The sequence below is a fragment of the Diadema setosum genome, chromosome 5 (assembly GCF_964275005.1).
Source record: "Diadema setosum chromosome 5, eeDiaSeto1, whole genome shotgun sequence".
In the NCBI taxonomy this organism is placed as follows: Eukaryota; Metazoa; Echinodermata; class Echinoidea; order Diadematoida; family Diadematidae; genus Diadema; species Diadema setosum.
Window position 1 is genome coordinate 10,005,057 of NC_092689.1, and position 24,189 is coordinate 10,029,245.

The following is a 24,189-nucleotide window of genomic DNA, read 5'->3' on the forward strand; positions in this document are numbered from 1 at the left end:
GTTTTGTCATTATGAATCAAGTACTCGCACAGATGATTCATTCTTGTTTTGTGTTTATTTTTATCAAGTAGTGTCATAAATATCAAGATAGAATGTTTGAGTTCTGAGAAAAGAGTTTCTTGGGGGCTGATCACCCTATCCAGATTGTGTAAATACTAGTATACGAGTACTAGTATTCATGATCAGCTGACATGTGGCGCACACATCACACACAGCCTCAGCAGAGGCATGACGTCATCGTTCAACTTGTGTTGATACGTCATTATATTTACACTACGAGGTCCAAGGAGTTACGAAGATATGGCAATTCCGGCAAATACTGACATTGTGTCTGAGGTAAGTTTCCAACTTGGCACGCGATACAAATTTTTACGAGAGATGAGACGTTTACGAAGAAACAAAGTGCTGGAGGTAACGATTGTTGTATTAAGTGTTGGAAATGAAATGTACGAATAAAGTGTGGTAGAATGGGTTCTACTGATAGTCCCGTACCTTTATATTCATGTTGTATCTGTCAATAACTGCGAAGGATGCGAAGCCGAAGGTCTATTCTTGAAGAATGCCACCACATGTCATTACCATCATTACAGTGGGTGCAGACACGAATATTCTATGGGAGGGAGTTCCACTGCTTGACTACTCTAGATCTATAGATCTCTAGTAGAAGTGGCCAGCAAGTTGGGTTTTGTAGCGTCTTTGATAAAGCTTGTATTAGGGGTGCCCGCCCTTTTACCTGTTTACTATTTAGTGTTTTGGGTGGGGTAGAGAAGAAAATATATAATATCATGGTGTGGTTTTATAAATGCATGACCAATGACCATTTAGAAACTTGTAGGTAGGCCCTATCTTTATAAGATCAGTCTTGATTCTTCTCCCCTGAAGAGGTTCTAGTCTGATTTTGTCGCTACATAAACGTACTGTTTAAGCATCTTATCTGCACCTTCTTTAATGCTTCAATGTCTTTCTTTGTAAAAGGACTCCAAACTGATAATGCATATTGAATTCATATTCCAATGCTGGTCTCACTAGTGTATAGATTGGTAAAATGTGGTGACTTTAACTTCACTGAAACCTGTAAAACAGCGTCAAAACTTGGCAATCTTCTGATTTGCCTTTGTGACTGTCTGTTGGATATGATTTGCTGGAGTGAGGATGTTGTTTACAGTAACACCCAAATGTTTTTGGCTAGTCACTTTTTGTAGGTATTAAAATGCCATTAAGGGAGTACTGGTAAGCTAAATCTGCACGTATATGCATAAAACAACACATTTCTCAGCATTGAAGTCTAGCAGCCAGCATTTGGACCTTGATGCCAGTTCGTTTAGGTCGTTTTGAAGAGAGTCACAATCTGATTTGGTGAGAATCTTCCTGTAAACTTTACAAAGTAGACTAAATCATCGCCATGCATTTCATTGCAAGGTGACCTAAGGTCAACTGAGGTGATGCATGTCTAAATGTGTGAGTATCCATTCAGGGCCCATTTTGTTTGTATTCCATCTTAAGCATCTACGATCGAGTACCTATGAGGACTGAAACTGAAGTGGGCCATCTTGTATTCTAGTATTATGTGACATACAGTATCTTGCAATTTTCATGTAACAGGGAGCTAAAAATCGGTGTACAAATGACTAATGGTAAGTTGAATAGAAGTCGGTTAAGAAATTCAATTCCTAGAGCGCACACAAACACATAAATTACAGACACTCTCAGACCTGCATACAGACAGAGCAGAGGCAGACATGTGGACACACATGATATGCAAATTTCTCAACCGACTTCTTTCAACTTACCATAATCATTGTACTAGAACTGGTACATGCACATTGATTATTTGCTCCCATATGACTTCACTTCAAAGATATGTTGCATGATGTTGGATGGCTACATTGTCACTTCAGTTTCAGATTGTGCAGACAGAGTATGTGGCGATTGTTCTTGGATAGTGAGTTGTTATGAGCGACAACATGAAAGTCGATATCAATATCAATGCTTCCTGACAACCTATCTGGTTCAGATTTATGAGAGTGATCAGGAATATAAAGCTATTTAGTATTTCCTGTGATTTTGGTGCAATTTGGTGTGGTAAAATTTGAGATATTAACATGGATACAAAAGTACATTAGTACTGAGCACTGACCATATCGACATGCCATCTCTGCCATATGGAGAAGACATGACGTTTCTTCACTCTTGCACAGCGACGCTCATAATGACCAAACCATGAATCCCTATAAGAATATAGGAAACTAGCTGTGTTTAGTTCTTGTAACTGTGTTTCTGCTTGATTTCAAAGTCACCAATACATTGATGACTGGTTATGATAATTAAAAAAACCAAAACATAACTTTTACAATCACCATACCACAAATCCTTGTAAATGCAGGGAACTAGCTGTGTTTAGTCATTAATTATTTAGTTTTTATTCTGTATCTGTTTGATTTCAAAGTCACCGATGCATTGGTGACTGACTGCATATTCTAATATGTGCAGCAAAAGTTGAACAGCCTTGTCTGTTTCTCACGAGATGGAAGAAGGACAATTACCTTTGCATGAAATTAAGCAATCACTATCTCGATAATGATGAATGCAGAGTTTATACTCTTCCGCATTTTGGCATATTCATGAAAGCTGCTCACATGTATAGTATGTAACGTGATCATCTGATGAGATATCTGTATTTTGTGGTTGAGTGTAGATTATAGGATGCTTGAAAACAAGCCTCTCAAGTTTCATGATGCTGTTGACGAATCAATTTCCATTCCTGCAGCAGCGATTGCAGCAAACACTGCACTGCAGTGTAAGTTCTATTTTAAATTTTAGAACCATATATGAGTCTGTCAGCATAAAACAATACCGATGTGTCTGATGGTTCATGTCTTTACACAAAAAGCGAGGGCTTACATGTAGAAATCTCATGGGCACAGCTTTGTTGTTATGAATCGGGAAGCCATTATTGATGTATAATCCCAGTGATGCTACATATACAATATTAGTTCTTTACTGAGGTTGTGGATTTGTGTTAAACCTTTTATTTATATCTCAATATTTGTATACTTTGCATTCTCAGGTGGTGTTCCAGCAGAAAGGGGTCTTCATTCATACCACTCATGGGGAATCCGATGATGATGTCCTACTGGAAGGAAGAGTACAACTCGTTAAAAAGGTTTGTCATTCTTTGTGTAGCTTTATGATGAATTTTTGGCATTTTTGTCTCATTTGAGAGAAGGGACAAGTACAATCTTTCAAAAGTCTTTATCCTTGTCATTAGCATAAATTATTGTTGTCATAACTATCATCATCATCATCATCCCCATCATCATCATCATCCCCATATGATTTTGGTATCATTGGCATTTTTGAAGTGAAAGAGTGATATCAATGTGTAGAACTGTGGCACACAAAAAGTTAACTGGTGATTTGTATGTTCTTGTTAATATGTTGTGGTGCAAGTTCACTACTTGAATTGACTGTCCTACATTTTATTAAAAGCCACTTTCTGAAAAGCCTTTGCAGTGTGGTGGACTATGACAATGTACTTATGCAGCTCTGATTGATATACAATTTGTAGAATGACTCAAAAGCCCTGCCCTATGCATGAAGGTACATCATGTAATTGTTCACTGGGTGATCATCATGATCTGCATGGAGAAAGAAATAGAATGTGTGTGCCGCATGGATTTTGCCTCTTGTCCGGCAATCCGTCTTGTTTTCTTGACCATCCAAACTAAATTTTCAGGATGGCAACAATATGCTCTTACAGAAACGGGGGGAGTATGTGGAGTGGATCCCCATTCAAGAGGGCGGCTTCAACCTTCCGCAACCAGACCAGGACTGGACAATGGTCAACACGGTCAGCTACCAACGGGACACTCGAGCAGCGGGTATGTAGAACTTGAGTTTTTACTCTAAGCACAGAAATTTGATTATTTTTACAGTAAAACGTGAAAGTAGTATCATAATTGATGATGCATCGTGATTCTACAGGTATTATGTTCACTGGTTTTGAAATGAATTCATAGTTTCTGGAAATGACAAATGTACCAAAATAAAATATTCACCATATTTGTCCATTTCTTTGCAATTCTAATCGGCCATTGGCTTATGAGATGAATCTTCTTAGGGATTGTCTGTGGCGTCCGTCGTCCATCCGTTGGTCGTCTGTCCATAACGCTACAAAAACTTGAATAACTCTCTACTGAGGACTTCAATTTCAATCAAACTTGGAGTGAAGAGTGGTTATGCAAAGTTACACATTTTACCAAACATGAAGTACACCTCAAGGTCAAAGGTCACAGAGGTCAATGAACTTTACGGCCCAATGTTCAGTTTTTACGGCACATTTCGATTATGGCTCATGGTTTTTGATGTATGTGTCTGTTTGTGACCAAACTTGGATGGTAGATGTCCCATGGGGAGTTAAAGGTCACCATAAGGTCAAACATCACTGGCAGGGGTCAACGAACTTTTAGGGCCCAATGTTAAGTTTTTACGGCGCGTTTCGATTATGACTCATAACTTTTGATCCCTATGTCCGTTTGTGACCAAGCTTGGCTGGTAGATGTCCCTTTGGGGGTTGAAGTTCTTCACAAGGTCAAAGGTCACAGACAGGGGTCAACAAACTTTTAGGGCCCAATGTTGTGTTTTTACAGTGCGTTTCGATTATGGCTCATAACTTTTGATCCCTATGTCTGTTTGTGACCAAACTTGGCTGGTAATGTTCCTTGGGGAGTTGAAGGTTACCACAAGGTCAAAGGTCATAGGCTGGGTCAATGAACTGCCAGGAGTTAGGAAATATTACTGTATATGCCATATATTTCATGAGTCTAAATTTTCACGAATCGCAAATTCCCGACAAATTCGCGAGTAGTTAAATTCGCGATCGTGGAGTGCTGTACTGAATGGAGAAGTGTAGATGGGTACGTCACATTCACATCGGGATCAGAGTCAATATTTTCGCTTGTCTTTAAGTTCGCGAAGTGCACGTGTCTCGTGAAATTCGCGAAAATAAAAACCTCGTTAAATATTCGGCGTATACAGTAATTTCTTCTACGCGAATGGACGAGGCACATTTAAGCACTTGCGTTGTTTTATTGGTTTGTTTGCATTGTTTTATTTTGTTTTTTGAAAGATGAGAACGTGGTGGTGAATCCCCCAACATCCGGGGCCATGGCTCCTCGCAAGAGCAAGTACGCCATGAGCTTCTCTCTGTCTGATGTCAAGACCATCCGGCGATCCAAACAGAACCTCGGCTGGTCCTACCTCGTCTTCACCCTCAAGGACAACGTAGCGATGCCCCCGCTCCACTTTCACGATGGCGGCAGCTCAGCCCTAGTCCATACCATAGAGAGATATGTCATGCTGACAAAGTGAGTGGGTGTTGTTTTTATTTGCCTGAACCAACTATTGGAAAGCTGTAGATCCGGTAATGTGGGGATTCATGGGTGGCCTGATTCATTCACTGCGCACTGGGGTACATTTAAAAAACAAAAATAGCGTCAAGCAGCGAATATACAAGTGTATGTGCATCAAAGTGTTTGCTCATCGGTAATCATAAACTCCAGTCAAAATTCTTTTGCTGTGTGTGCACTTACACAGAGATCGGTGATAAGGCCATATACAATTTGTTACAGGGATTCTCGAATACATCCATGCGGGGCCAGCCTTCCCACTTCACTGTATCCCCACTTTGCCGGGTCTTTAAGAGAAAGAATCTGGAAGAGTGATTGTAATATTCAAGTGTGTCAGTTGTAGGGGAGTTTCGAGACAAATGGAAATGTGTGTGACAGAAGGTAGGTATTTTCTTGTGTGTGCATGGTGTATGTGTATGTGTACATGTATGTGTGTGTGTGTTTGTTTGTTTGTTTGTTTTTTGGTTAATTATCAGTATGCACATATTCCCCAGAACTTGTGATGGAAAAAAAAAAAGCTATGATGTATTACATGGTACATGGCATAGACATGCTGCTTGAAGTGTACACTGTGCATTGATTGGAACTCAGAAGAATCCTTAAGGAGAACTTTGGCTATCAAAAAAAAAAAAAAAAAAATCACTTTCCAGTCATAACTTCAACAAGGATTCTCCATTATTGGTGATTTTATGATATGGTAGAAAGCCTCAATTTTAAGCAAAATATCCGCTTGAAATGACCGGAGTGAAAGGCCAAAGGTCAAAGTTTGCATTACTGTTGATAAAAAATGTTGAACAATGAACATGAAATTGGGCCATTACTATAAAAGAAAAGGAAGATGTGTGTCTGAAAAATTGTAACTTGTGTTTTTAAAAAAAAAACCCAAACCCCCCAAAAAACAATGCATCTGTGTAAGCTTGATTGGTCATTATTAGAAGAGATGTATTTACATGTACAGTAGAAATGCAGAATAATTGCTGATGGATATCATGAGAAATTCGATGGTATCTTTCCAATCATTGGGTGCAGGAAATGATCCTCCTATCAGTTGTTTTGTTTATGTAGCTGAAAATGAGGAAATGAGAGTATCGTTACATGATGGATTGTGTTAGCCTTGAATAGTGAACGCAACACGGTACACATATACACACACATGCACGCATGTATTTTTAGTTACCCCCTGCTTGTTCACAGAATACACAGGCATGGTGGAGCACCCCAATTTGCATCTCATTATCGCCCCGTTCTATTTGAATTCCCAACGGGCATCCACGGCTGCCCGAAACTGTGTGCATGAAAAAGTCAAATCTTTACCTTCTCCTTGTGCCGCTATGCGTGCCGCTAGTAAACTCAAACTTCCCACACTATCTAAGTTTTTAAAAACCTTCCTTTTGATGAAAAAATTATGAAATTTGCTGCACTAGAACTTGAGATATAAAGCGTTTTGAAAATCACCTCTTGCCAAACATGCTCTCTGTTTTTTTCCGACTGGACTATGGCCGGGCTCCAATGTGTCCGAAATTGGCAACATAAGTTTATCATGCCTCAATCCATATATGGTGAAAGTTTTCGCTTGGTTCCACCTGTACTTTTTGAGAAATCAATTTGTTTCTACAGGGTTTGGAATAGAAAATTGTAGTCAGTGAAACAATTGAAAACATTGACGTCATTTCTTTTCCCGTAATATTGGGCATGCGTGTTACGTGAGATTCAGGATTTCGTGCTCATTGTTGGTTTGCATGTGACGCAGTCAATTTTGCTGAGTGTCGCACGGCGGTGACTGCTGAGCTGCTGCCGCGCATGCTGCATGCAGCAAAGCGTTGTGTGTGCTGTGACATGCAACGTTACAGTCACGCGATTATATATACATGGGACCGACCTGTACGCTTTGCGTTCGTGTCATTTTTGACATCACCTTCTGTTTTTTTCCGACACAACCATGGCCGGGAATATTACGGTATGACATTTAAAATGCAAGCAGATAAATAAATTTCGGTGTACTTTGTTCGAATGGCGCTTTGGTTCCACAATCACACTTCGTGAATTTTAGGATGATTTTCGAGGCATATTTTTGGTAATTTTGCTCGCCAGGTTTTCGCTAAAATTTCACATTTTATCATTGTCAAATCCTTTAATATGTTATATCGTCGGTTGAGAATGATAAGGGCGTTAAGTTGCCACAAAACCCATAGTGTTCAAGACCACTTAACACCCTTCTCATTCTCAACAGACGATATGTACATATTTGGACATGTTTTCAAATTCAAAGTAACTTAATTTTAATCCGAAAATAGGTTTCCTTTAATTGTTATTAGCTTGAGAAGTTGTTTACTTTTTCTCAACTACGTGAGTACATGTTGTTTACTTTATGCAAATGAGGCTCGGCTGCCGATGGATTTCTGCGAGATAATTGGGGTGCTCCACCGCGCCTGTACAGGAAATCAAACAAGCAGGAAGCAATGATTATATCTTTTAGTGTAACCATTGGTAAATTTTCTGTGAAATTGTAGACCCCTAATGTCAGAAATTATGGTCTGCCCAACACTAAGTTGTGCTTGTAATGAAGGTCTGCAATGCATTTAGTTCCATTTCTTATGTTCCAGATCCCCAAATGACACAAGACTCTACATCGTGACGCCAAATGACACGGCCGCCCTCTCACGATCATTCAATGAACTGCAGATCCTGGGAGAGACATCGTCACGCTATGTTTCTGTAAGTCTCCAGTTTCTTGGGAAAAAAGTTTGTGCAGTTGCTGTACATTCCATCAAATTAGTCTGCTTTGCTTTATATAGTTCAAGAGAGTTACTCATGAAATTTAGTATGTTTCTTGTGACCACTGCTTTCTTTTATTCATTGCAAAGGAATGATGTGTTAATGCTTCTGCTTCATTCCTAAACAGGCATGCAATTAGTTAATGTTCAGCAGAAATAACTTTTGTCAGTGTTCGATTATTGTTTTCTGGTATCCAGAAATTTGTGAAAGATCCCGTATCCATGACAATGGGTGGCTTCTCCAAGGTCACCAACTTTCTGAAGGATGCCCTCCTGATGCCGACGAACACCATGCGGCCAGCGGACGAGTACGGGGAACTGATGCCAGACCTAGAGGGGCTGAGTGTCAACCTCCAGGCGGAGCAGGGCTACGAACTCATCTCGCAATCCCAGGTAAGGGTGTCGGTGACTGGAATCCCGGTGTGATGAGGAGGGAGTTGGGTTGGCCGCAAGTGTAACCATTGATCCTTTGCTATGCCTGTGACCAGAGAATTGTCATTGTGTGAAGCAGATGAATTGTTGTAGACATTTGTAGCCAGAGATTTTGAATTGTCAGTGTAAATTTGTTAACATTCTGAGTGGGCAGTGAATTGAATCCCCCCCCCCCCCTCCCTCACATGCAGATGACTATGATGATAAGTTTCATCGTATGATAGACTTTCTGAAAGAAGAATATCTGTGGTAACTGAAATGGCACAATTTAGACCAGCACATCTTGCCAAGGTTGCACATAAAAGTCTTATTCCACAGGTATACATACCAACTGTTACTGGATATCTCAAAACAAGTCATGGCATTTCTTAGACTTGGTGTTCCCATTACAAAAGAAAAATGAAACCAAGTGACTTCATATATGGCATATTTTCTGTATGTAGTTTAGACAGTTATTGTGAGAAAGAAATAAGTTGTCAAAAATGTTTGTCAACATCATTTGCAAGTCCTCTTTGTGTCGTATTTTCTGTATGCTGTGATGCGTCTTCTTTGCTGTTATCGTCTCATCAGATTCGGCTATGCCCCAGACCAGAGGTGGAGCGCCAGAAACCTGTCGACCTACTGGAGTGGAACAGCTTCATGGACAAAGAGGGCAGGATTACAAATGTCAAGACCATCACACAGAGGATATTTGGAGGGGTGAGGAGGGTCATTACTTACAGAGGAAGTCCACATATTGTTTAAATTTATCTTAAAGGACAAGTCCACCATCATATACATGTGGATTGAGTGAAGGCAACAATATTAGTAGAACACATCGGTGAAAGTTTGGGGAAAATCGGACAATCCGTTCAAAAGTTATGAATTTTTTAAGTATCTGCGCAGTCACTGCTGGATGAGAAGACTACAGTGTATGATGTCACATGCGTACAGTGATATAAGGAAAATGAATAGAATTTCACAAAACTTTACTTTTTGAATAAAGTGCACATTTCTTCGATTTGTTACTGACGTATGTTAAGGGTAATATTATTCACCCTACCTTCTGAAAGAGAGAAGTCTATTGTCTTTTGTGATGTGAGAAAAGTGAAAATATGTTGAATTTTCTTTATTCTTTCTTTATATCGTTGTACACATGTGACATCAGAAGCTATAGTAGTCTTCTCATCCAGCCATGACTGAGCAGAAATTTCAAAAATTCATAACTTTTGAATGGATTGTCCGATTTTCCTCAAACTCTCACTGATGTGTCTCAAGTACGAATTCAAAAATTATCTCCCACGTACCAAATTGCAAAATACTAGTATATGACATCATACTATAATTTGAGCAACGTTTGTCTGTCTATCTGTCTGTTTGTTCCTCTGCTCCTCCCAGGTCCTTGGTCCGATCTCCATCAAACTTAGTGGGTGGATGCAGGTTGACCACGAAATTGCCCTTGAGGGGTTCATTTTTGACAAGGTCAAGGTCTCTGGGGTCAAAGGTCGAGTAACTTCTAATCTTCGTCAGCTGCAATTATCAAACACCCGATAGAGGGCGCTATGTAGGCCTACTTATACGGGGATTCCCCCAGAAATATAATCAGACACCCGATAGAGGGCGCTATGTAGTCCTACTCATATGGGGATTCCCAGGTGTACGCCTTCTTAGCTTCCAGCAAGTTTGGCCAAGATCGGACCAAGGAGTACTGTAAAAGTGGAAATTTTCGCGGTGTTGAAATTTTCGCGCATTTCGCGCAACCAGAAACTAGCGCGAAAATAAAAACACGCGAATATTTTTGCTTGCCATACGTTCCTGTGCGTGATGTCTTGATTCTGCGGAATTAAAAACACGCGAAACTCTTCTGACCCGGCCTAGCGCGAAAAATTAGTTGCGCGAAAATATCCACTTTTACAGTAGCGCAAAACAGTTATTTGACCTCCATTGACCCAGTGACCTTGACCATTTGTGGGGGAATCCCCATAGAGGATTTCTGGCACTCCACGGGTACATTGACTAGTATATGCAATATCCACACAAACAGAGCAGGGAGATATGTATGAAAATGGGACAAATGTAACAAGAGGTGTGACCTATTCCAGCTTTGTAAGCTGTCATGCAACCTTGATACTGGCCAGAGTCACATTTGCAAATTTGATGCGGTGATGACATGTCTACCTCATAAATTCTTCCACATCATGTATCAATTTTTTATGGCGAGAGCTGGGACATGTCATGGTGATTACATGAGTGACGCTGTGCATCTCCTTTTTCTGTTTCCTATTCCCAGGGTCTCGTCCCGTCACTGCGAAAGGAAGCATGGAAGTTCCTGCTGAGGTATTACCCATGGAACTCCACGTCCAAGGAGAGGCAGAGCCTTCGGAGGAAGAAAGAGTGAGTCAGCATCTTCAGCTAGCGTTGCCTTTTTGATGTGATGGGTTGTTTTTTGGAAACTTATAAAATGATCTGTTTTTCCAGTTAACCCACAAAATATTGACCAAAAGAGGTCTCTGCAGATGACAGAAATTCAATAATTTGTTTCCCCCTAATTTGTTCAAATAGATTTAGGAAAATGTGGTCACATACCAGTCTTTGTTTAGATAGACAAGACTGGAGTGCGTAACAGTAGGTCCGTGTCTGAAAGTATCAATTATTTCATTCTGTGCTGTTTGAGAAAGGAGACAGACATGGCCCTTGCAGTCCCACCCAAATACTCATGTAGAGTGAAAGCTTCAGGATTGAAGATAATTTTAGGGTAAGATTAAGTAGAGGGATCCCAAAGTAACAATTGCTCCTCTATTCCTTGAAAAGTGATACATAGTCACTGCTATTTTATACACTGTGCAGTAACTGCCAAAAATCCCTCAATGCAGTAATCCACATCTTCATGCAGTGACATTTTGAGTGACACGTAAAACAATCTTTCTTTCTCTCCTTTTTCTTTGTCATGTTTGCAGGGATGAGTATTTCTGCATGAAAGCACAATGGAAGACAGTAACGGAGGCCCAGGAGAGGAGGTTTGCCATGCTTAGAGACAGAAAGAGTATCATAGGTGAGTCGCCATAACAACAGCCACATCTTGCTCAACAGGAATGGGATAATTTTCATTCAAGACCATTTCCCTGTGTGCAAATGTATTGCCAAAAAGAAAAAAAAAGAAGAAGAAGCGAAAGGGAATTGTTGAATTTTTCGTCTGATTATTTTGTTCTTTGTAATTTCAATCAAATTAAGTGGTCTGAACTAATTTTATTTTGATACTGCACGTCTTATTGACCTGGGTATTTGATTTCACATTGGCTTCACTGTTGTATGCACACATAGATTTAAAGAACAGATGGAGGATATGACATTTCAGTGGTAACATATTCACAATTAGCTCATGAATCATTTGGAAATATAACATTTACCATGGTTATCTGGTGATGTGACCTTGAAAATGACATGGAAAGACAAAGATTTTGTGGTATGAAAATTCCAATTGATCTCAGCTTTAGTCAGTATTACAGAAACACCACATAAAATATTAAAGGAAGCAGTGTATTTAACATATTGAGGATAGGGGATTTTGTAGAGATGGAAATGATAAAGGCTCCTGGATTATGTTTTCATTGTTTCAGTCAGACACAGCTGTGAAAATTGAAATAGTTCTTCATACACAGCTCACCTTCATTTGACCAGCTAAATCAGGGCTGTAGTCATATGAGAGGTATTTGACTGATTAATAAGGCCCAAATTCACGAAGATGATACAAATGAAACCATCGTTTAGACCATGGACAAAAACCATGGAGCGCCAAGTGTCTTATGGAATATTTCGTTACAAAATCAGTCATTTCGTCAATAAAATGATTATTTTGTAACTAAATGAACATTTCGTCCACGAAATGATAATTTTGTTAATGAAACGGTCATTTTGTCGACGAAATGACCAATTTCATAACGAAATATTCCGTACGACACTTGGTGCTCCATGGTTTTTGTCCACATGGTTTAAACCATGGTTTCATTTGTACCACCTACGTGAATTCGGGCGTAAGTGTATCTTGGCGCATGTCAGTGCTTTCTAAAAATACTCCACCTGTACATCACCAACCACTGGGGTCATTCAATATTTATCCTTTTCAGCACATGTAGTAGCATTATACCGTAACGCTGCACACTGGTACTGGTCCGATGGTCCCTGACCAGTAAAAAACACTGTTGGACCAGTAACCTTTTCGGGAATGAACCAGTAAAAAAAATGGTAAAAATGGGAAAGTGTGCAACCCTGGATACCGTATACTACAGCTGATGATTTATAATATTTCCATCGGGAACATGAACTTACGGTCATATGACATTTGTGCGTTGTTCATTACAGAGAAAGACGTGCTACGTACCGACAGGATTCATCCATACTTTGAGGGGGAATCCAACTCACACTTGGATACCCTGCACTCCATCCTCATGACCTACTGCATGTACAACTTTGACCTGGGTGAGTCCGTAGCATGATCATGTGATTGGTTTATCATCACATGACACCTAATTGTCTGGTACTGATAAGGGTAATACAATTTCCACACATAGCTGCAGATGAAAGTCATTGCACAGTAATGTGGGGGTTGGACTGTTTCATTTATAGCAGTATTCTTCAGTGGTGGTAGTGGTCATCGTAGGAAGTTGAAATAATGAGAAAGCAGTCTGATGAGAAATTTGTTTTGAAGTCTCATGACATATTTCATGGACTTCATTGTCATATACAATGCTATGTAATCCACAAATTCAGGGTGCTGGGATTGGGTCATTCCATTGAAGTGCAGAGGACTAAAGTTGTTCTCAAAATTCTCAGAATGAATAATTTCATGCATCCACAATCAGCTACAGTGACTGTTTCATAAGCATGTGGTGTATACCATCATTTCATGTTATTCAGAAAATACCAATTTGAAATACTTCCCAGTGTCATAAAATTTAGCCCATTTTACTATTCCATGACACTTGACACATTAGTTAATGATAGCTAGCTATGTGGTGAAACATCTTTATTGAATTGTAAATCAAAAGAAATACCTTGTGCAGATGAAACACAAAGTATGTTTATGTGTGTGAATTGGCCAGGAACTACTGTATATACTGTGAAATTTCGGTAATGGAGGCTTACAAGACAATCTGTTGCAAGTGTTTGAACTGGCAATCGAAAACCACAGTATTTGAACAAGAAATATGTAATATGTACTATCTCTTTTCAAGAGAAAGATTAGCAATATCCCACCGTGGAGATAATACTTGGGTACAAATTTGTGTTAGTTGTTAATTTGGGGAATATCAGTCGACTTGTAAAATTGGAACACAGCAAAATATATAGCATAGTGTTCGCGTTTACTAGGTCTTTTACACACACACACACAAAAAAAAAAAAAAATGTCGAGAACATACACCCCTATGGAAGGCTTTAGTCTGACTTGTGTAATGTATCTGCCCACAGAGCTCAAGCAGCTCCTCTGTTGAAAAAAAGGTTTTGTTGTGACTCTCATCTTGTCTCTGACCACTCCAGGCTACGTCCAAGGGATGAGTGACCTGCTGTCACCGATCCTCATTGTCATGGAGGACGAGGTGGAGGCCTTCTGGTGTCTGTGTGGTCTTCTAGACGACCTCGAAATTGTGAGTATGATAGCCAGACTTTCGCAGATGTGACCACTCAGGTCAAAACTCACAAAAAGTTGCCGATTAGGATTCTCTGTAACCGACCAAAACGAGTAATTAGGGTCCACCGACTCAAATTTGTTACGTTTGTCTTACCTGGGAGAGTAATCTTTACTCTATGTACCTTCAAAAATTTGGCAGCTTAAAATGAAACTGAAACCAAGATATTGGCAGTTTTTCTGGACCATATTTTTTTTTTCTTTTTTCTTTATCAGGTGCTGCTTTCACTGGGAAATATTGCATGTGTTTATTGATTTTAATACCCTACCAAAATCTTTGAATCCTCTTTTCTCCCTTTTCTTTGAATCTGTGTCTCCTAACTTTCTCTTATTTCAACCAGTTTTTGAATGGGTTAAGATGGTCCAATCTTAACATGTCATAAAGCTTAGAGTGTACTCTTTAAAATCAAGTGGAAAAAGTGATATTTCATATTGACCTATTTTTTGTAGATTTTGAGCTTAGCAGTCACAAATGTCAATTGCTATACCATGAAATCCAAACTGTCTCAATAAGATAGAACTCGTGAGCTTGATAATAGAAAGTCACAGCGATGATTATCATTTGTTGTGCATGACAATACCATTTCTATTGATGCTAGTTTTTGCCCAGTGTACTAGAACTTACCAAAATTTATGGAGTATTGGTTGTGTGCGACAAGATTATGTCATGCACTTCAACATACCCTGTTTGATTACATAACCTCCATGATTGTGTTATGATATGATTATGTTAATTGGAACAGATAAGAAGTTTGTGTAGAAATTTTCAACTGGTATAATATATGCTCTGTGTTTCCAAATTTTATCTGTATTCATACTACAAGTATATGATTTGGGAATAGGAAGCAAAGTCAGCAACTTCACAACACAAACAATCAAAATCAACGCGAACCTCATTTTCTCTGAATTTCATTGTCTTACTTTCTCCACTAAATTATTCTTCTTGATGTGCAGTGCATGAACTTTGACATGGAGCAAGAGTGCATGAAGAAACAGCTAATTCAGCTCAACACTCTCCTCCAGGTCATTGAACCCAAGTTCTACAGCTACCTGCGTGAGTATTGCATTGTGGAGGTCCCAAGCTATTTTCTTTTAAACCAATTTTCACTTTTGTGACAGCTATAACAACTGCCATGACTATGATAGTGACAAAAAGAGCAGCGCAACTGCACCTTAACCTCAACAGGGGTATTAATGAACACAACTGCAGCTGTACCGTCTACCAGAACCATTGTACAATATTGGAATTTCTTGATTTGTTTGTTTGTTTTTTGATAAAGTTATTTTTCACAATGCAGTGTGCATTTGCTTCTTTGCTTTATGCAGAATGTTCTCTATCCGGAATACCTCAATTATGTAGAGTTTCACATGGGGAAATGTTTGTAAGTATACCAGAGGTTGTGGTCAACACAAAGATTGTCTTGCTTGTATGTAGGTCAAGACATTTGTTGTTTCATTGCCATGTCACGCAGCAGCCATTTCTGTCATGAATTATGATTACAGAGATCTGTAGAAAGACTGTCATTGGGCAAAAAAGATAAAGAATCAGATGACTCGCTCCTACCTGAGATTTCGTGCAGTAAAAAGTGACATCATTCTGTTTTTTTTAATTTTTTTTAATCACATGCCCAAGTTTATTTACTTTGTTCATTTCATATCGACAGGAAATATTCAGCCAATGGGTGTATGTCATTCTGTTTTTTTTTAATCACACGTCCAAGTTTCCTTGCTTTGCTCATTTTGAATCGATAGGAAATATTCAGTCAATGGGTGTATATTGGTATCTCTCTCTTGTTTTTATTCTCGGCGGGGCAGAATCGAAGGAGAGCAGCAACCTGTACTTCTGCTTCCGTTGGATGCTGATCCATTTCAAGAGGGAGTTTTCCATGGATGACATCATGAGACTGTGGGAGGTGAGTGCACTCTTCCATTTATTCAGTGCATTCTGTTTGAGAAGGATATGTGGCATTAGGGGAATATTTCGTTTATCATATTTTGATCATTTAATTGATTTTTCAACCACCTATCTGTGAAGTGCTGTGAAAAGAATTTGCATTGGGATGGTTTACACACAAGTGTTTCTCTTTCAGCTATTATCATTATTGTTGTTGTTATTGTTATGATGATGATCATCATCATCATTGTCATGATCATTGTTATCGTTGTTGTCATGATCATGTAGCTGACATTATATTCCTGTGTTGTGAACCTTAATTGTATGAAATAGAAACAGCAATACCATACAATCATCTGCTTGTTCTGAGCAGATATGAAAATTTAACTCAACGTTGACTTATGTTGATATGAAAATAAGTGTTTGGGTTGTTGTTGTTGTTGTTTTTTTAAGACAAGATCTAGTTTGCATTTAATATATTGTAAATCCAGAAACATTTGCAGGATGAAACTTTTGTGAATTGGAGCAGACAGCCTTTTATCGTGGCGTGAAACTTTCAAGAATTGCCACTGGCATCCAGTGCATTGTGTAAACAAAAACTATCGCATGCATTTTACTTTCATGAATCTTGGCTACACACAGAATTCGCAAAACACTCATATATGCAAAAAATTCTGGTTTTACAGGAGTGCTTTTTTTTTTTCAGGCAAGGTTTAATTTGCATTTTCCGGTTGTATGATTGAAGCTGACACATTCAAAATACTGTTATTCCCATTACTGGCTTCTACTGTGTTCAAATGATAATGAAGGAGGAGATTAAGTAAGTCATGTGAAAGGTGTACCCTTGTTCCCATCCTCCAGGTCATGTGGACCCAGCTGCCATGCAAGAACTTCCACCTCCTCCTCTGTGTGGCCATCTTGAATGGTGAGAAGGATGTGATGGAGAGGGAAGACTATGACTTCAATGACATCCTCAAGGTGAGTGCTTGGCTCGGCCACAGATGGCAGTATTTATACAACGTGAAGCTCATTAATGGTATACATGTATCAAGTATGTTACACGTCACTTGTGTCTAGACATGATATATGAATCCAGAGCATTGATTAGACTGGCTTAAAATGATTTGTTTGATGACGTGATTGTGCTGGTTGTAGAATAGCTCTATTGGGGTCCTGATCTTTTATTGTTGGAAAGAATTGGAGTTGAAGGAGCCTTTGAATGATATCATTTCATACTTGCACACAGGTGAATAGCCCCTAGGTATTGAAATCTGTGTTGTTCCATATTTATGTTTCTTATTACGTTGCCCTATGGCAGAGGAATACTTCGTTTCATATAGGTATGTAATATGACAAGTTCATTGTTTGGTGTTCATAAAGAAGAGATAGATTTTGAAAACCTGTCTTGTTCTTCTCTCAATTTCCAGCACATCAATGAGCTTGCACTCAAGATCGACGTCGACGACATCCTGAAGAAGGCGGAAGGCATCTACCTGCAACTCTCGCAGTGCGAGGACCTCCCCTCGTCGATACGCGAGATCATCGGCCTGGCGGACAGGGGAAGGGGCGCCGGCGACGAGGCCACCTCGGAGTGTTCAGACAGCAGCATCGAGGTGCTGGGAGACGGGGACCCGAGTCCACAGTAATCCCCCGAGGTCAAGGAGGACGAGTGCAGTGCTGTCAAGTCTCCCCGATTCTACAAGAGGTTATTTCCTGAAGAAATAAACTTATGTCTAAAAGCCATGACGAAAGAATTCAAAAGCTCGATGTGGGGCTTGCTGTTGCATATTGAGGTACATGTACTCCACATGCATCTCCTCGATAGCTTTAATATCGAAACCTGCCCGAGTTTGATGCATGAATGTCGGCAGCCTTGTGAGCAAGCTGAATGGAAGAAGCTTGGGGCCCGCCTGCTTCGTAGTGACTCTGATTATCTTGCCTCCTTCTTCCCAGGCAGACACTGACAGGACTAGATCGGCGATTTGAACTCTTACTTTGTTACTGTGTGGTCTTCAACTCTAATTCGTTTCCCCCACAATAATTCCCTGCTCCCTTAGATTTCAAATATCGTATGTGCACATCATCATACATTTTACCCAAGACAGCCATCATGAGAAAGCATCTGCATTCCCCCGTCCCCCGTTTTATATTTTTGCATGTAGTTGTTGGCTGAACAATACATAAAAAATGATGATTCTGCATATTCAGAACAAACAGAAGAAAATGTCTGAAGCTGCTTGAAATTCATATCCGGATGGTTCAAATGAGTGATTTTTCATTTGAATACTTCCTGTCAAAGTAACAAATATGTGTAGCTGTGTGCCTGTATTCTTGCAGTCCACAAGTCTTAATGGCTATTGAATGCATTGGATTAAATATATGTCACTGAACACTACATGCCTGGGCAAATACCGCAATGTGTGAACAATCGCTTGGATGTAAATTCAAATTTAGAATTGATATGATCTCTTGGCGTGGGTCAAAAGTGATGCCACATACTCATGATTACACCAGTTATCTTGTGGAATGCTGGAAGTGTCATGACATCTGCTCATCTGAGTTTATTAGTACATTCCATTAATCAACGCGTGATATTGATGGATTACTGCGGACATGGAACAGTTTATCAGGCTAAAACAATTTGTAGTTCTACCACATTCTGTCGTTAAGGGCAAAAGTGACAACTCTCGTGTGACTTGTGTGTTTACTATTGAAAGCCAATCATACAGCTAGTGCAGCTGTTTACTATTGAAAGCCAATCATACAGCTAATGCTCACATGAAATTCACTCTTTGTATGAATGTTAACTCAAGTTTGTGATAATCTCCAGTCTTGGTGTGTAGTGTAAACTGCGACGCTTGCTTAGCAAATTAATAGCTCTTGTCTTACTGCTGGAAAGAGAGGCATTCACTAGCTCACAAAGCTGTGCTCAGTGCTCTGTAGAAGAATTAAACCTTTCTACCATATCCCTTTTCTGTAAATCCGATGTTGGCATGTGTGAGCAGATGGTTTGATTTTCTCTCTTTTCACTCAAGTAAGTAAGTATTCAGTACTTGAAATGGGTGGAACGTAGTAGCTCTGAGCAGCGGAGGAGCGTTTGTGTCACCAGGCTGTGTAGTTCCATTAAGATTTTACCACTGTCCTGTCTATTATGGTGTTTTTGCTTTGTTGGTACGATTGTGTCACCTTTTGTGACATGCATAATTTATTACAATCAGAAGTGCTTCAAAAGCGCTGGTGCTGTTGAATGTACCAGCAAGTTGCATACCTGGAAGAAAAAGAGGGATGTGCTCAAATCGAATGGGATTTCTGCAATGTGAGCAACTCAAGTAATGACCGACATGTATACACAGAGCCGTGCATCAATTTATGTGTGTGTATGTATCAGCAACAAAGTTACCATGCCCATTATAAAGCTTCCAGTAGAAACGATTGCAGTACCTGTGAAATCTTCATCTAAATCAGATATCTGTACATGTACAACAAGTACATGTAAATGCTCATCCAATACAAGTTGTCTTGTTATTCATAGGCACAGAAAAGTGCAAGTGCACCCTTCAAATCCGTCTGGACCAGAAATTGTTCAATTTTAACTCTTACCAGCTGTTCCATATGAGTGATGTCTAGCTGGCAATTGTATGCAAATGTGTCAAACGTATTTACACTGATTGTGCATCAGATTGGTAGTAAAGACAGGAATAGAAAATGGGGATAGCATAGTATATGAATAGAAATGTCAAGGTCTGATTTGGAATCTACTTTATGAAATGCATGGGAAGCACTCTTGGTAAAAGAAAAAAATATATAAAAAAAAAAGGTGAAGAAAAGAAACAGGAAAGAGAAGAAACCAAAAGGGACATATATAACACCAACAGCAAAACGGGTGAATGAAAGAATTGGGGAAGAAGTTCAAACAGACAAAAATCACAACAAAAAGAACAAGCCTTGTACTGAATATCAGGTTTATTTGATTTGCATAGTGTTGTGTGTAGAAAGCTAGGAGGTATGATAACACAAGATTTGTACTTGTCATGTAACTTCGGCTTCCATGTGAAAAGGGGGGAAAATTGATTCTTGGCTGAAATTTTACGTAGAGGACTTGTGGTAGGGGATGTCCATATACAATACTGTAGGTCATGTCTGTTGAAACATGGCACATTGTAGTGTAAATTTGATTGACTGGGCAAATGCATTTCATATTTTTTGTTTTTGTTATTGGGGAAGATGTGTGGAATACTACTTTTCATGTGGAAAATACACAGAGCTTACTCTTAGCGGACAAGTTTGACAATGTGCTAGACTTAATAAATTCATCTTTGTTGTGTTCATACTAGTAAGACGATCTTTGATTTTTTTTTTTTTTAAAAGGTTAATTTCTCAACCCTTACATTGTTAAAGACAAGGGTACATTGTGCAATAGCTGTGGATTTATGATGCAGAGTTTTGGTCTTGTGAGAGTTGGAACAAATTGCACATTGTACTGAGCTCTACTTCTTTGGTAATTTTCTTGCAGGGGAGCGATTCGCAGGAGAATGCCTGTGGCCTGTGTGCTCAAATATTGGACGAAGGTTATATGTGGTTCAAACGTTGCATGTGATAATTGCCCCTCTTGTTCAAAATGGGGGGGGGGGGGTGGTTTGGGATTTGTAATTTGAGACGGTTCACTTCAACACGAGATGAAAGATCAAATCACTTTACATCACCCAGCAAAACCTCACATTTTGATGGAAGTATTAATCCCAAGTATTTCTTATTCCCCCCCCCCCTTAACAGAAAGAAAGGGGAAAAAAAGAAGCAGTACGCACAAAATTCTCAAGAATGTTTCACTGCTAGATTCGTGGGATACTTCAGGTCCAGTTTGCCTTGTGTGTTCTCTGCAGGCTTTGGATGAACGTCTGGTGTAACATGTAACCAAATGAGCCCTTCGGTGTAAAGCATTATCAAGTGAGCCCTCACAGCCAAGTGTAGTGTACATCTGGCTCTGTCTATTTCTATGGAACCATGGATCACTGTGTTGCAACTTTAGCAGCAATGGTCTTTCTTTTTGTGAAATGAATTTTGACGATGTGCCTGGCAGCAGATTTTGTGGACTTTGTGCAACGTGGCATGTTTTGACCAATGGTGTTCCATACTGATGAATTCTAGTCCTACATCCGCCAGATGTCTGTGATACGATACTAAATGGAGTACATACAATAAATTTGCTTTTGAAAATGGGCCATACTAGCCCATGATGACAGACAAATTAGGCATCAGTACTTGCTGCTTTGCATGTCTTAGAGAAGCAAACCTAAATTAATGTCTACTGATTCTGCACTTCAACACTTCTGAGCCAGTTTTCTGTCTGCTATTACAAAGCTTTTGTATTAGTGGAGGAGACTTTGCAATCCATGGCCTGCTAAATGTTTCAATGCAACCTAAAAGATGTCACCTTAGCTTTCATTGTAACCATCAATTAAAAATGTGAGTTTATCTTGTTTTTGTAGTCTCTGGTGTTGATTGAAATTATCTTCTTCTTTTTTTTTTTAAGGATCTCGTTGAGTTAGAGCAAAGCTTTGCTCGTAGCATGTACATGTAGATGATCATATCTTTATACCAGGTACATATTTTCAATCGGTTCTCTGAAATGTTATAAACTATTTTTGTATTTTTTTTCCATTGCCAATGTCTATCCTTTATATTAAAGCAACATCGTTTGTCATCAATGTCTAGCCTTTATAAGCAACATCGTAAGCCGTTGTACAAATGTAATATATACGTTAGAAAGCAGCGAGATATCTGTGCAACAGAGAAATAAATATGTACTATATATGCCGCATATAGCCGCTTATGCCTTGTGTGATTGAAAACCCCTGATGTTTTGTGAATGCTTAGAATGGCTGCTTAGATTGCTATCTGGGTATGTTACCATTCAGTGGAATTTCATTTTGTTTGCGCTCCAGCAAAAGTATTCAAATGCTTTGCTGTATTTTCCTGGCAAAACAAAAAAAAATAAAAAGAAATAAAAAATAACTTGAAGCTGTCAAAATATAAGTCTGTAACTCCTAATCTCCCAAGTCACCAAGATGCTAATCTTTATAAACCCCTCCCCCCATTTCTACACCACAGTTGTAATTCTATAATCTTACACCTATATACTACGGAATATACTACGGACACACCGTTAGAAAATATGCTGTGTACCGGACAGTATTTAGGGAAATGACAGTGAGGAAGAACCCAGTCCCAGTTTGACAATCCATTCAAAAGTTATGAATTTTTACAATTTTGGTGCAGCCATCACTGGATGAAAAGATAAGTACAATTTGTGATGTAATTAAATGTATGAAAAGCTGTAAAGAAAATACAGAGAAAATGTAACAAAATTTCATTTTATGATGAAAATAGACAGGCAACCTGTTGCTGGCATATGGTAACATTACTCCCCCTGCTTTCTGAAAGAGGCAAGTCAAGTGCTCTTTCATAATGCTAGAAATGCAAAAATATGTTGGAATTTTCTTAATATTTTCTTCATATCATTCTTCATGTGTGACATCACAAACTGTAGTAGTCTTCTCATCCAGCGATGGTGGCACCAAAACTTCTTTTCATTTAATTCCTTCCATTATTGATTTTCTCTCTCTCCCTCTCTCTCTCTCTTGATTCTTATGTCAATGATCATCACAAAATATTGTCATTGCGTAGTGTATTTTCATTACCTTTATTGCTATTTCAATAAATCAACTACAGTCAAACCTGCCTTAGCAGCCACCTGTCTATAGCGACCACCTGTCTATAGTAGCCACTGAAAAATCCCCCCGAGAGAAAAGCCCTGTTAAAGACCCTGCGTACAGCGGCCACCTGTCTAACGCGGCCAGCGGCCACAAATTTTGTTTCCCACGGTAGATTTTAACCTGTCTATAGCGGCCAAAAACCCAATGGAGCCGAGCCGATAATTCAGCGTGTTTTTCTGCTTTGTAGCCGTGTGGGCAACGTTCAGTGATCGTAACGCTGCATTCATCCCTCATTCAGTCATAATAATGCACTGGTGTTAAGCTTTCTTCACGACAATACACATACTACTGTGCAACAATTTCATGTACACCGGCATGGTTTACATGCATACACACATACACACGTACACACATACATGTACATGTAAGGTTACAACGATGATACATGTACATGTAAAGCAATGCACACAAAGTTGGATTACCTGTCTATAGCAGCCACCTGTCTATAACAGCCACTTTTTCCATCTCCCTTGGGTGGCCGCTATAGACAGGTTTGACTGTAAATTGAAAAGATTGACAGGAACAAGGAAACAAACAAACACACAGATATTAAATGTGTGGTTGATAAGCGGCAAAAAATTGCAGGCACGCGCACAATTAAAGAAACTTGAGCTTGCCAGAAACAATTAAGTGTCAGTGTTTGTTCTTGCATAACTTGTAGGTTGAATTATATCCATTTCTATAATCACAGATTTGTCCTGGATGTACAGGTATATGTTATACACGTATATTCAACCACGTAGTGGACACACATAAATGAAATCACACACACACACACACACAAAATGAATCTACATTGATGTAGATGGGAAAAAACAACAACTTGGTAGTCTCACAGGTTTGCTTTCTCAAGTGATTTTAATTTCATGCCCTGACAAAATTACTATAAACAATCTGTTGTGGATACCAGTATCGGTTCAACAGCTGTATTCACCTGAAACACAACGTGTCAAATCTACATTGACGAAGACGGAACAAAACTAAAAAGAAGAAAAACAAATCTATATACATGAGATGCCATGCATCCTAAAAGACATTCTGTCAATATTTTGATATACAAACATAATATTCTTCTTCTTCCTCTTATTTACAACAGAAAATCTGCACATAGTGCAGAAAGAATAAAATATATATGTATAAAATAATGCTGTCATCACAGCATATGTATAAAAATAAGATATTGTATATCACTGATCTGGGCAAAACACTTATTTTCAGAAGAGCAATGATTACCTAGAAAAAAATT

At 39.1% G+C, this 24,189-nt stretch overlaps 1 protein-coding gene across 1 annotated transcript; it reads left to right on the forward strand.

Annotated features, from left to right (window-relative positions):
- Positions 1–270: 270 nt before the first annotated feature.
- On the forward strand, positions 271–21,982 carry LOC140228577 (TBC1 domain family member 15-like). Its single transcript, XM_072308808.1, has 15 exons — positions 271–336; positions 3,068–3,163; positions 3,761–3,881; positions 5,129–5,366; positions 8,012–8,123; positions 8,381–8,575; positions 9,185–9,313; positions 10,884–10,987; positions 11,551–11,645; positions 12,953–13,069; positions 14,129–14,235; positions 15,231–15,330; positions 16,092–16,189; positions 17,032–17,148; positions 17,598–21,982. Exons 1-15 carry the CDS (start codon positions 301–303, stop codon positions 17,814–17,816), a joined length of 1,884 nt encoding a protein of 627 aa, XP_072164909.1. The 5' UTR covers positions 271–300; the 3' UTR covers positions 17,817–21,982.
- The last annotated feature ends 2,207 nt before the right edge of the window (positions 21,983–24,189 follow it).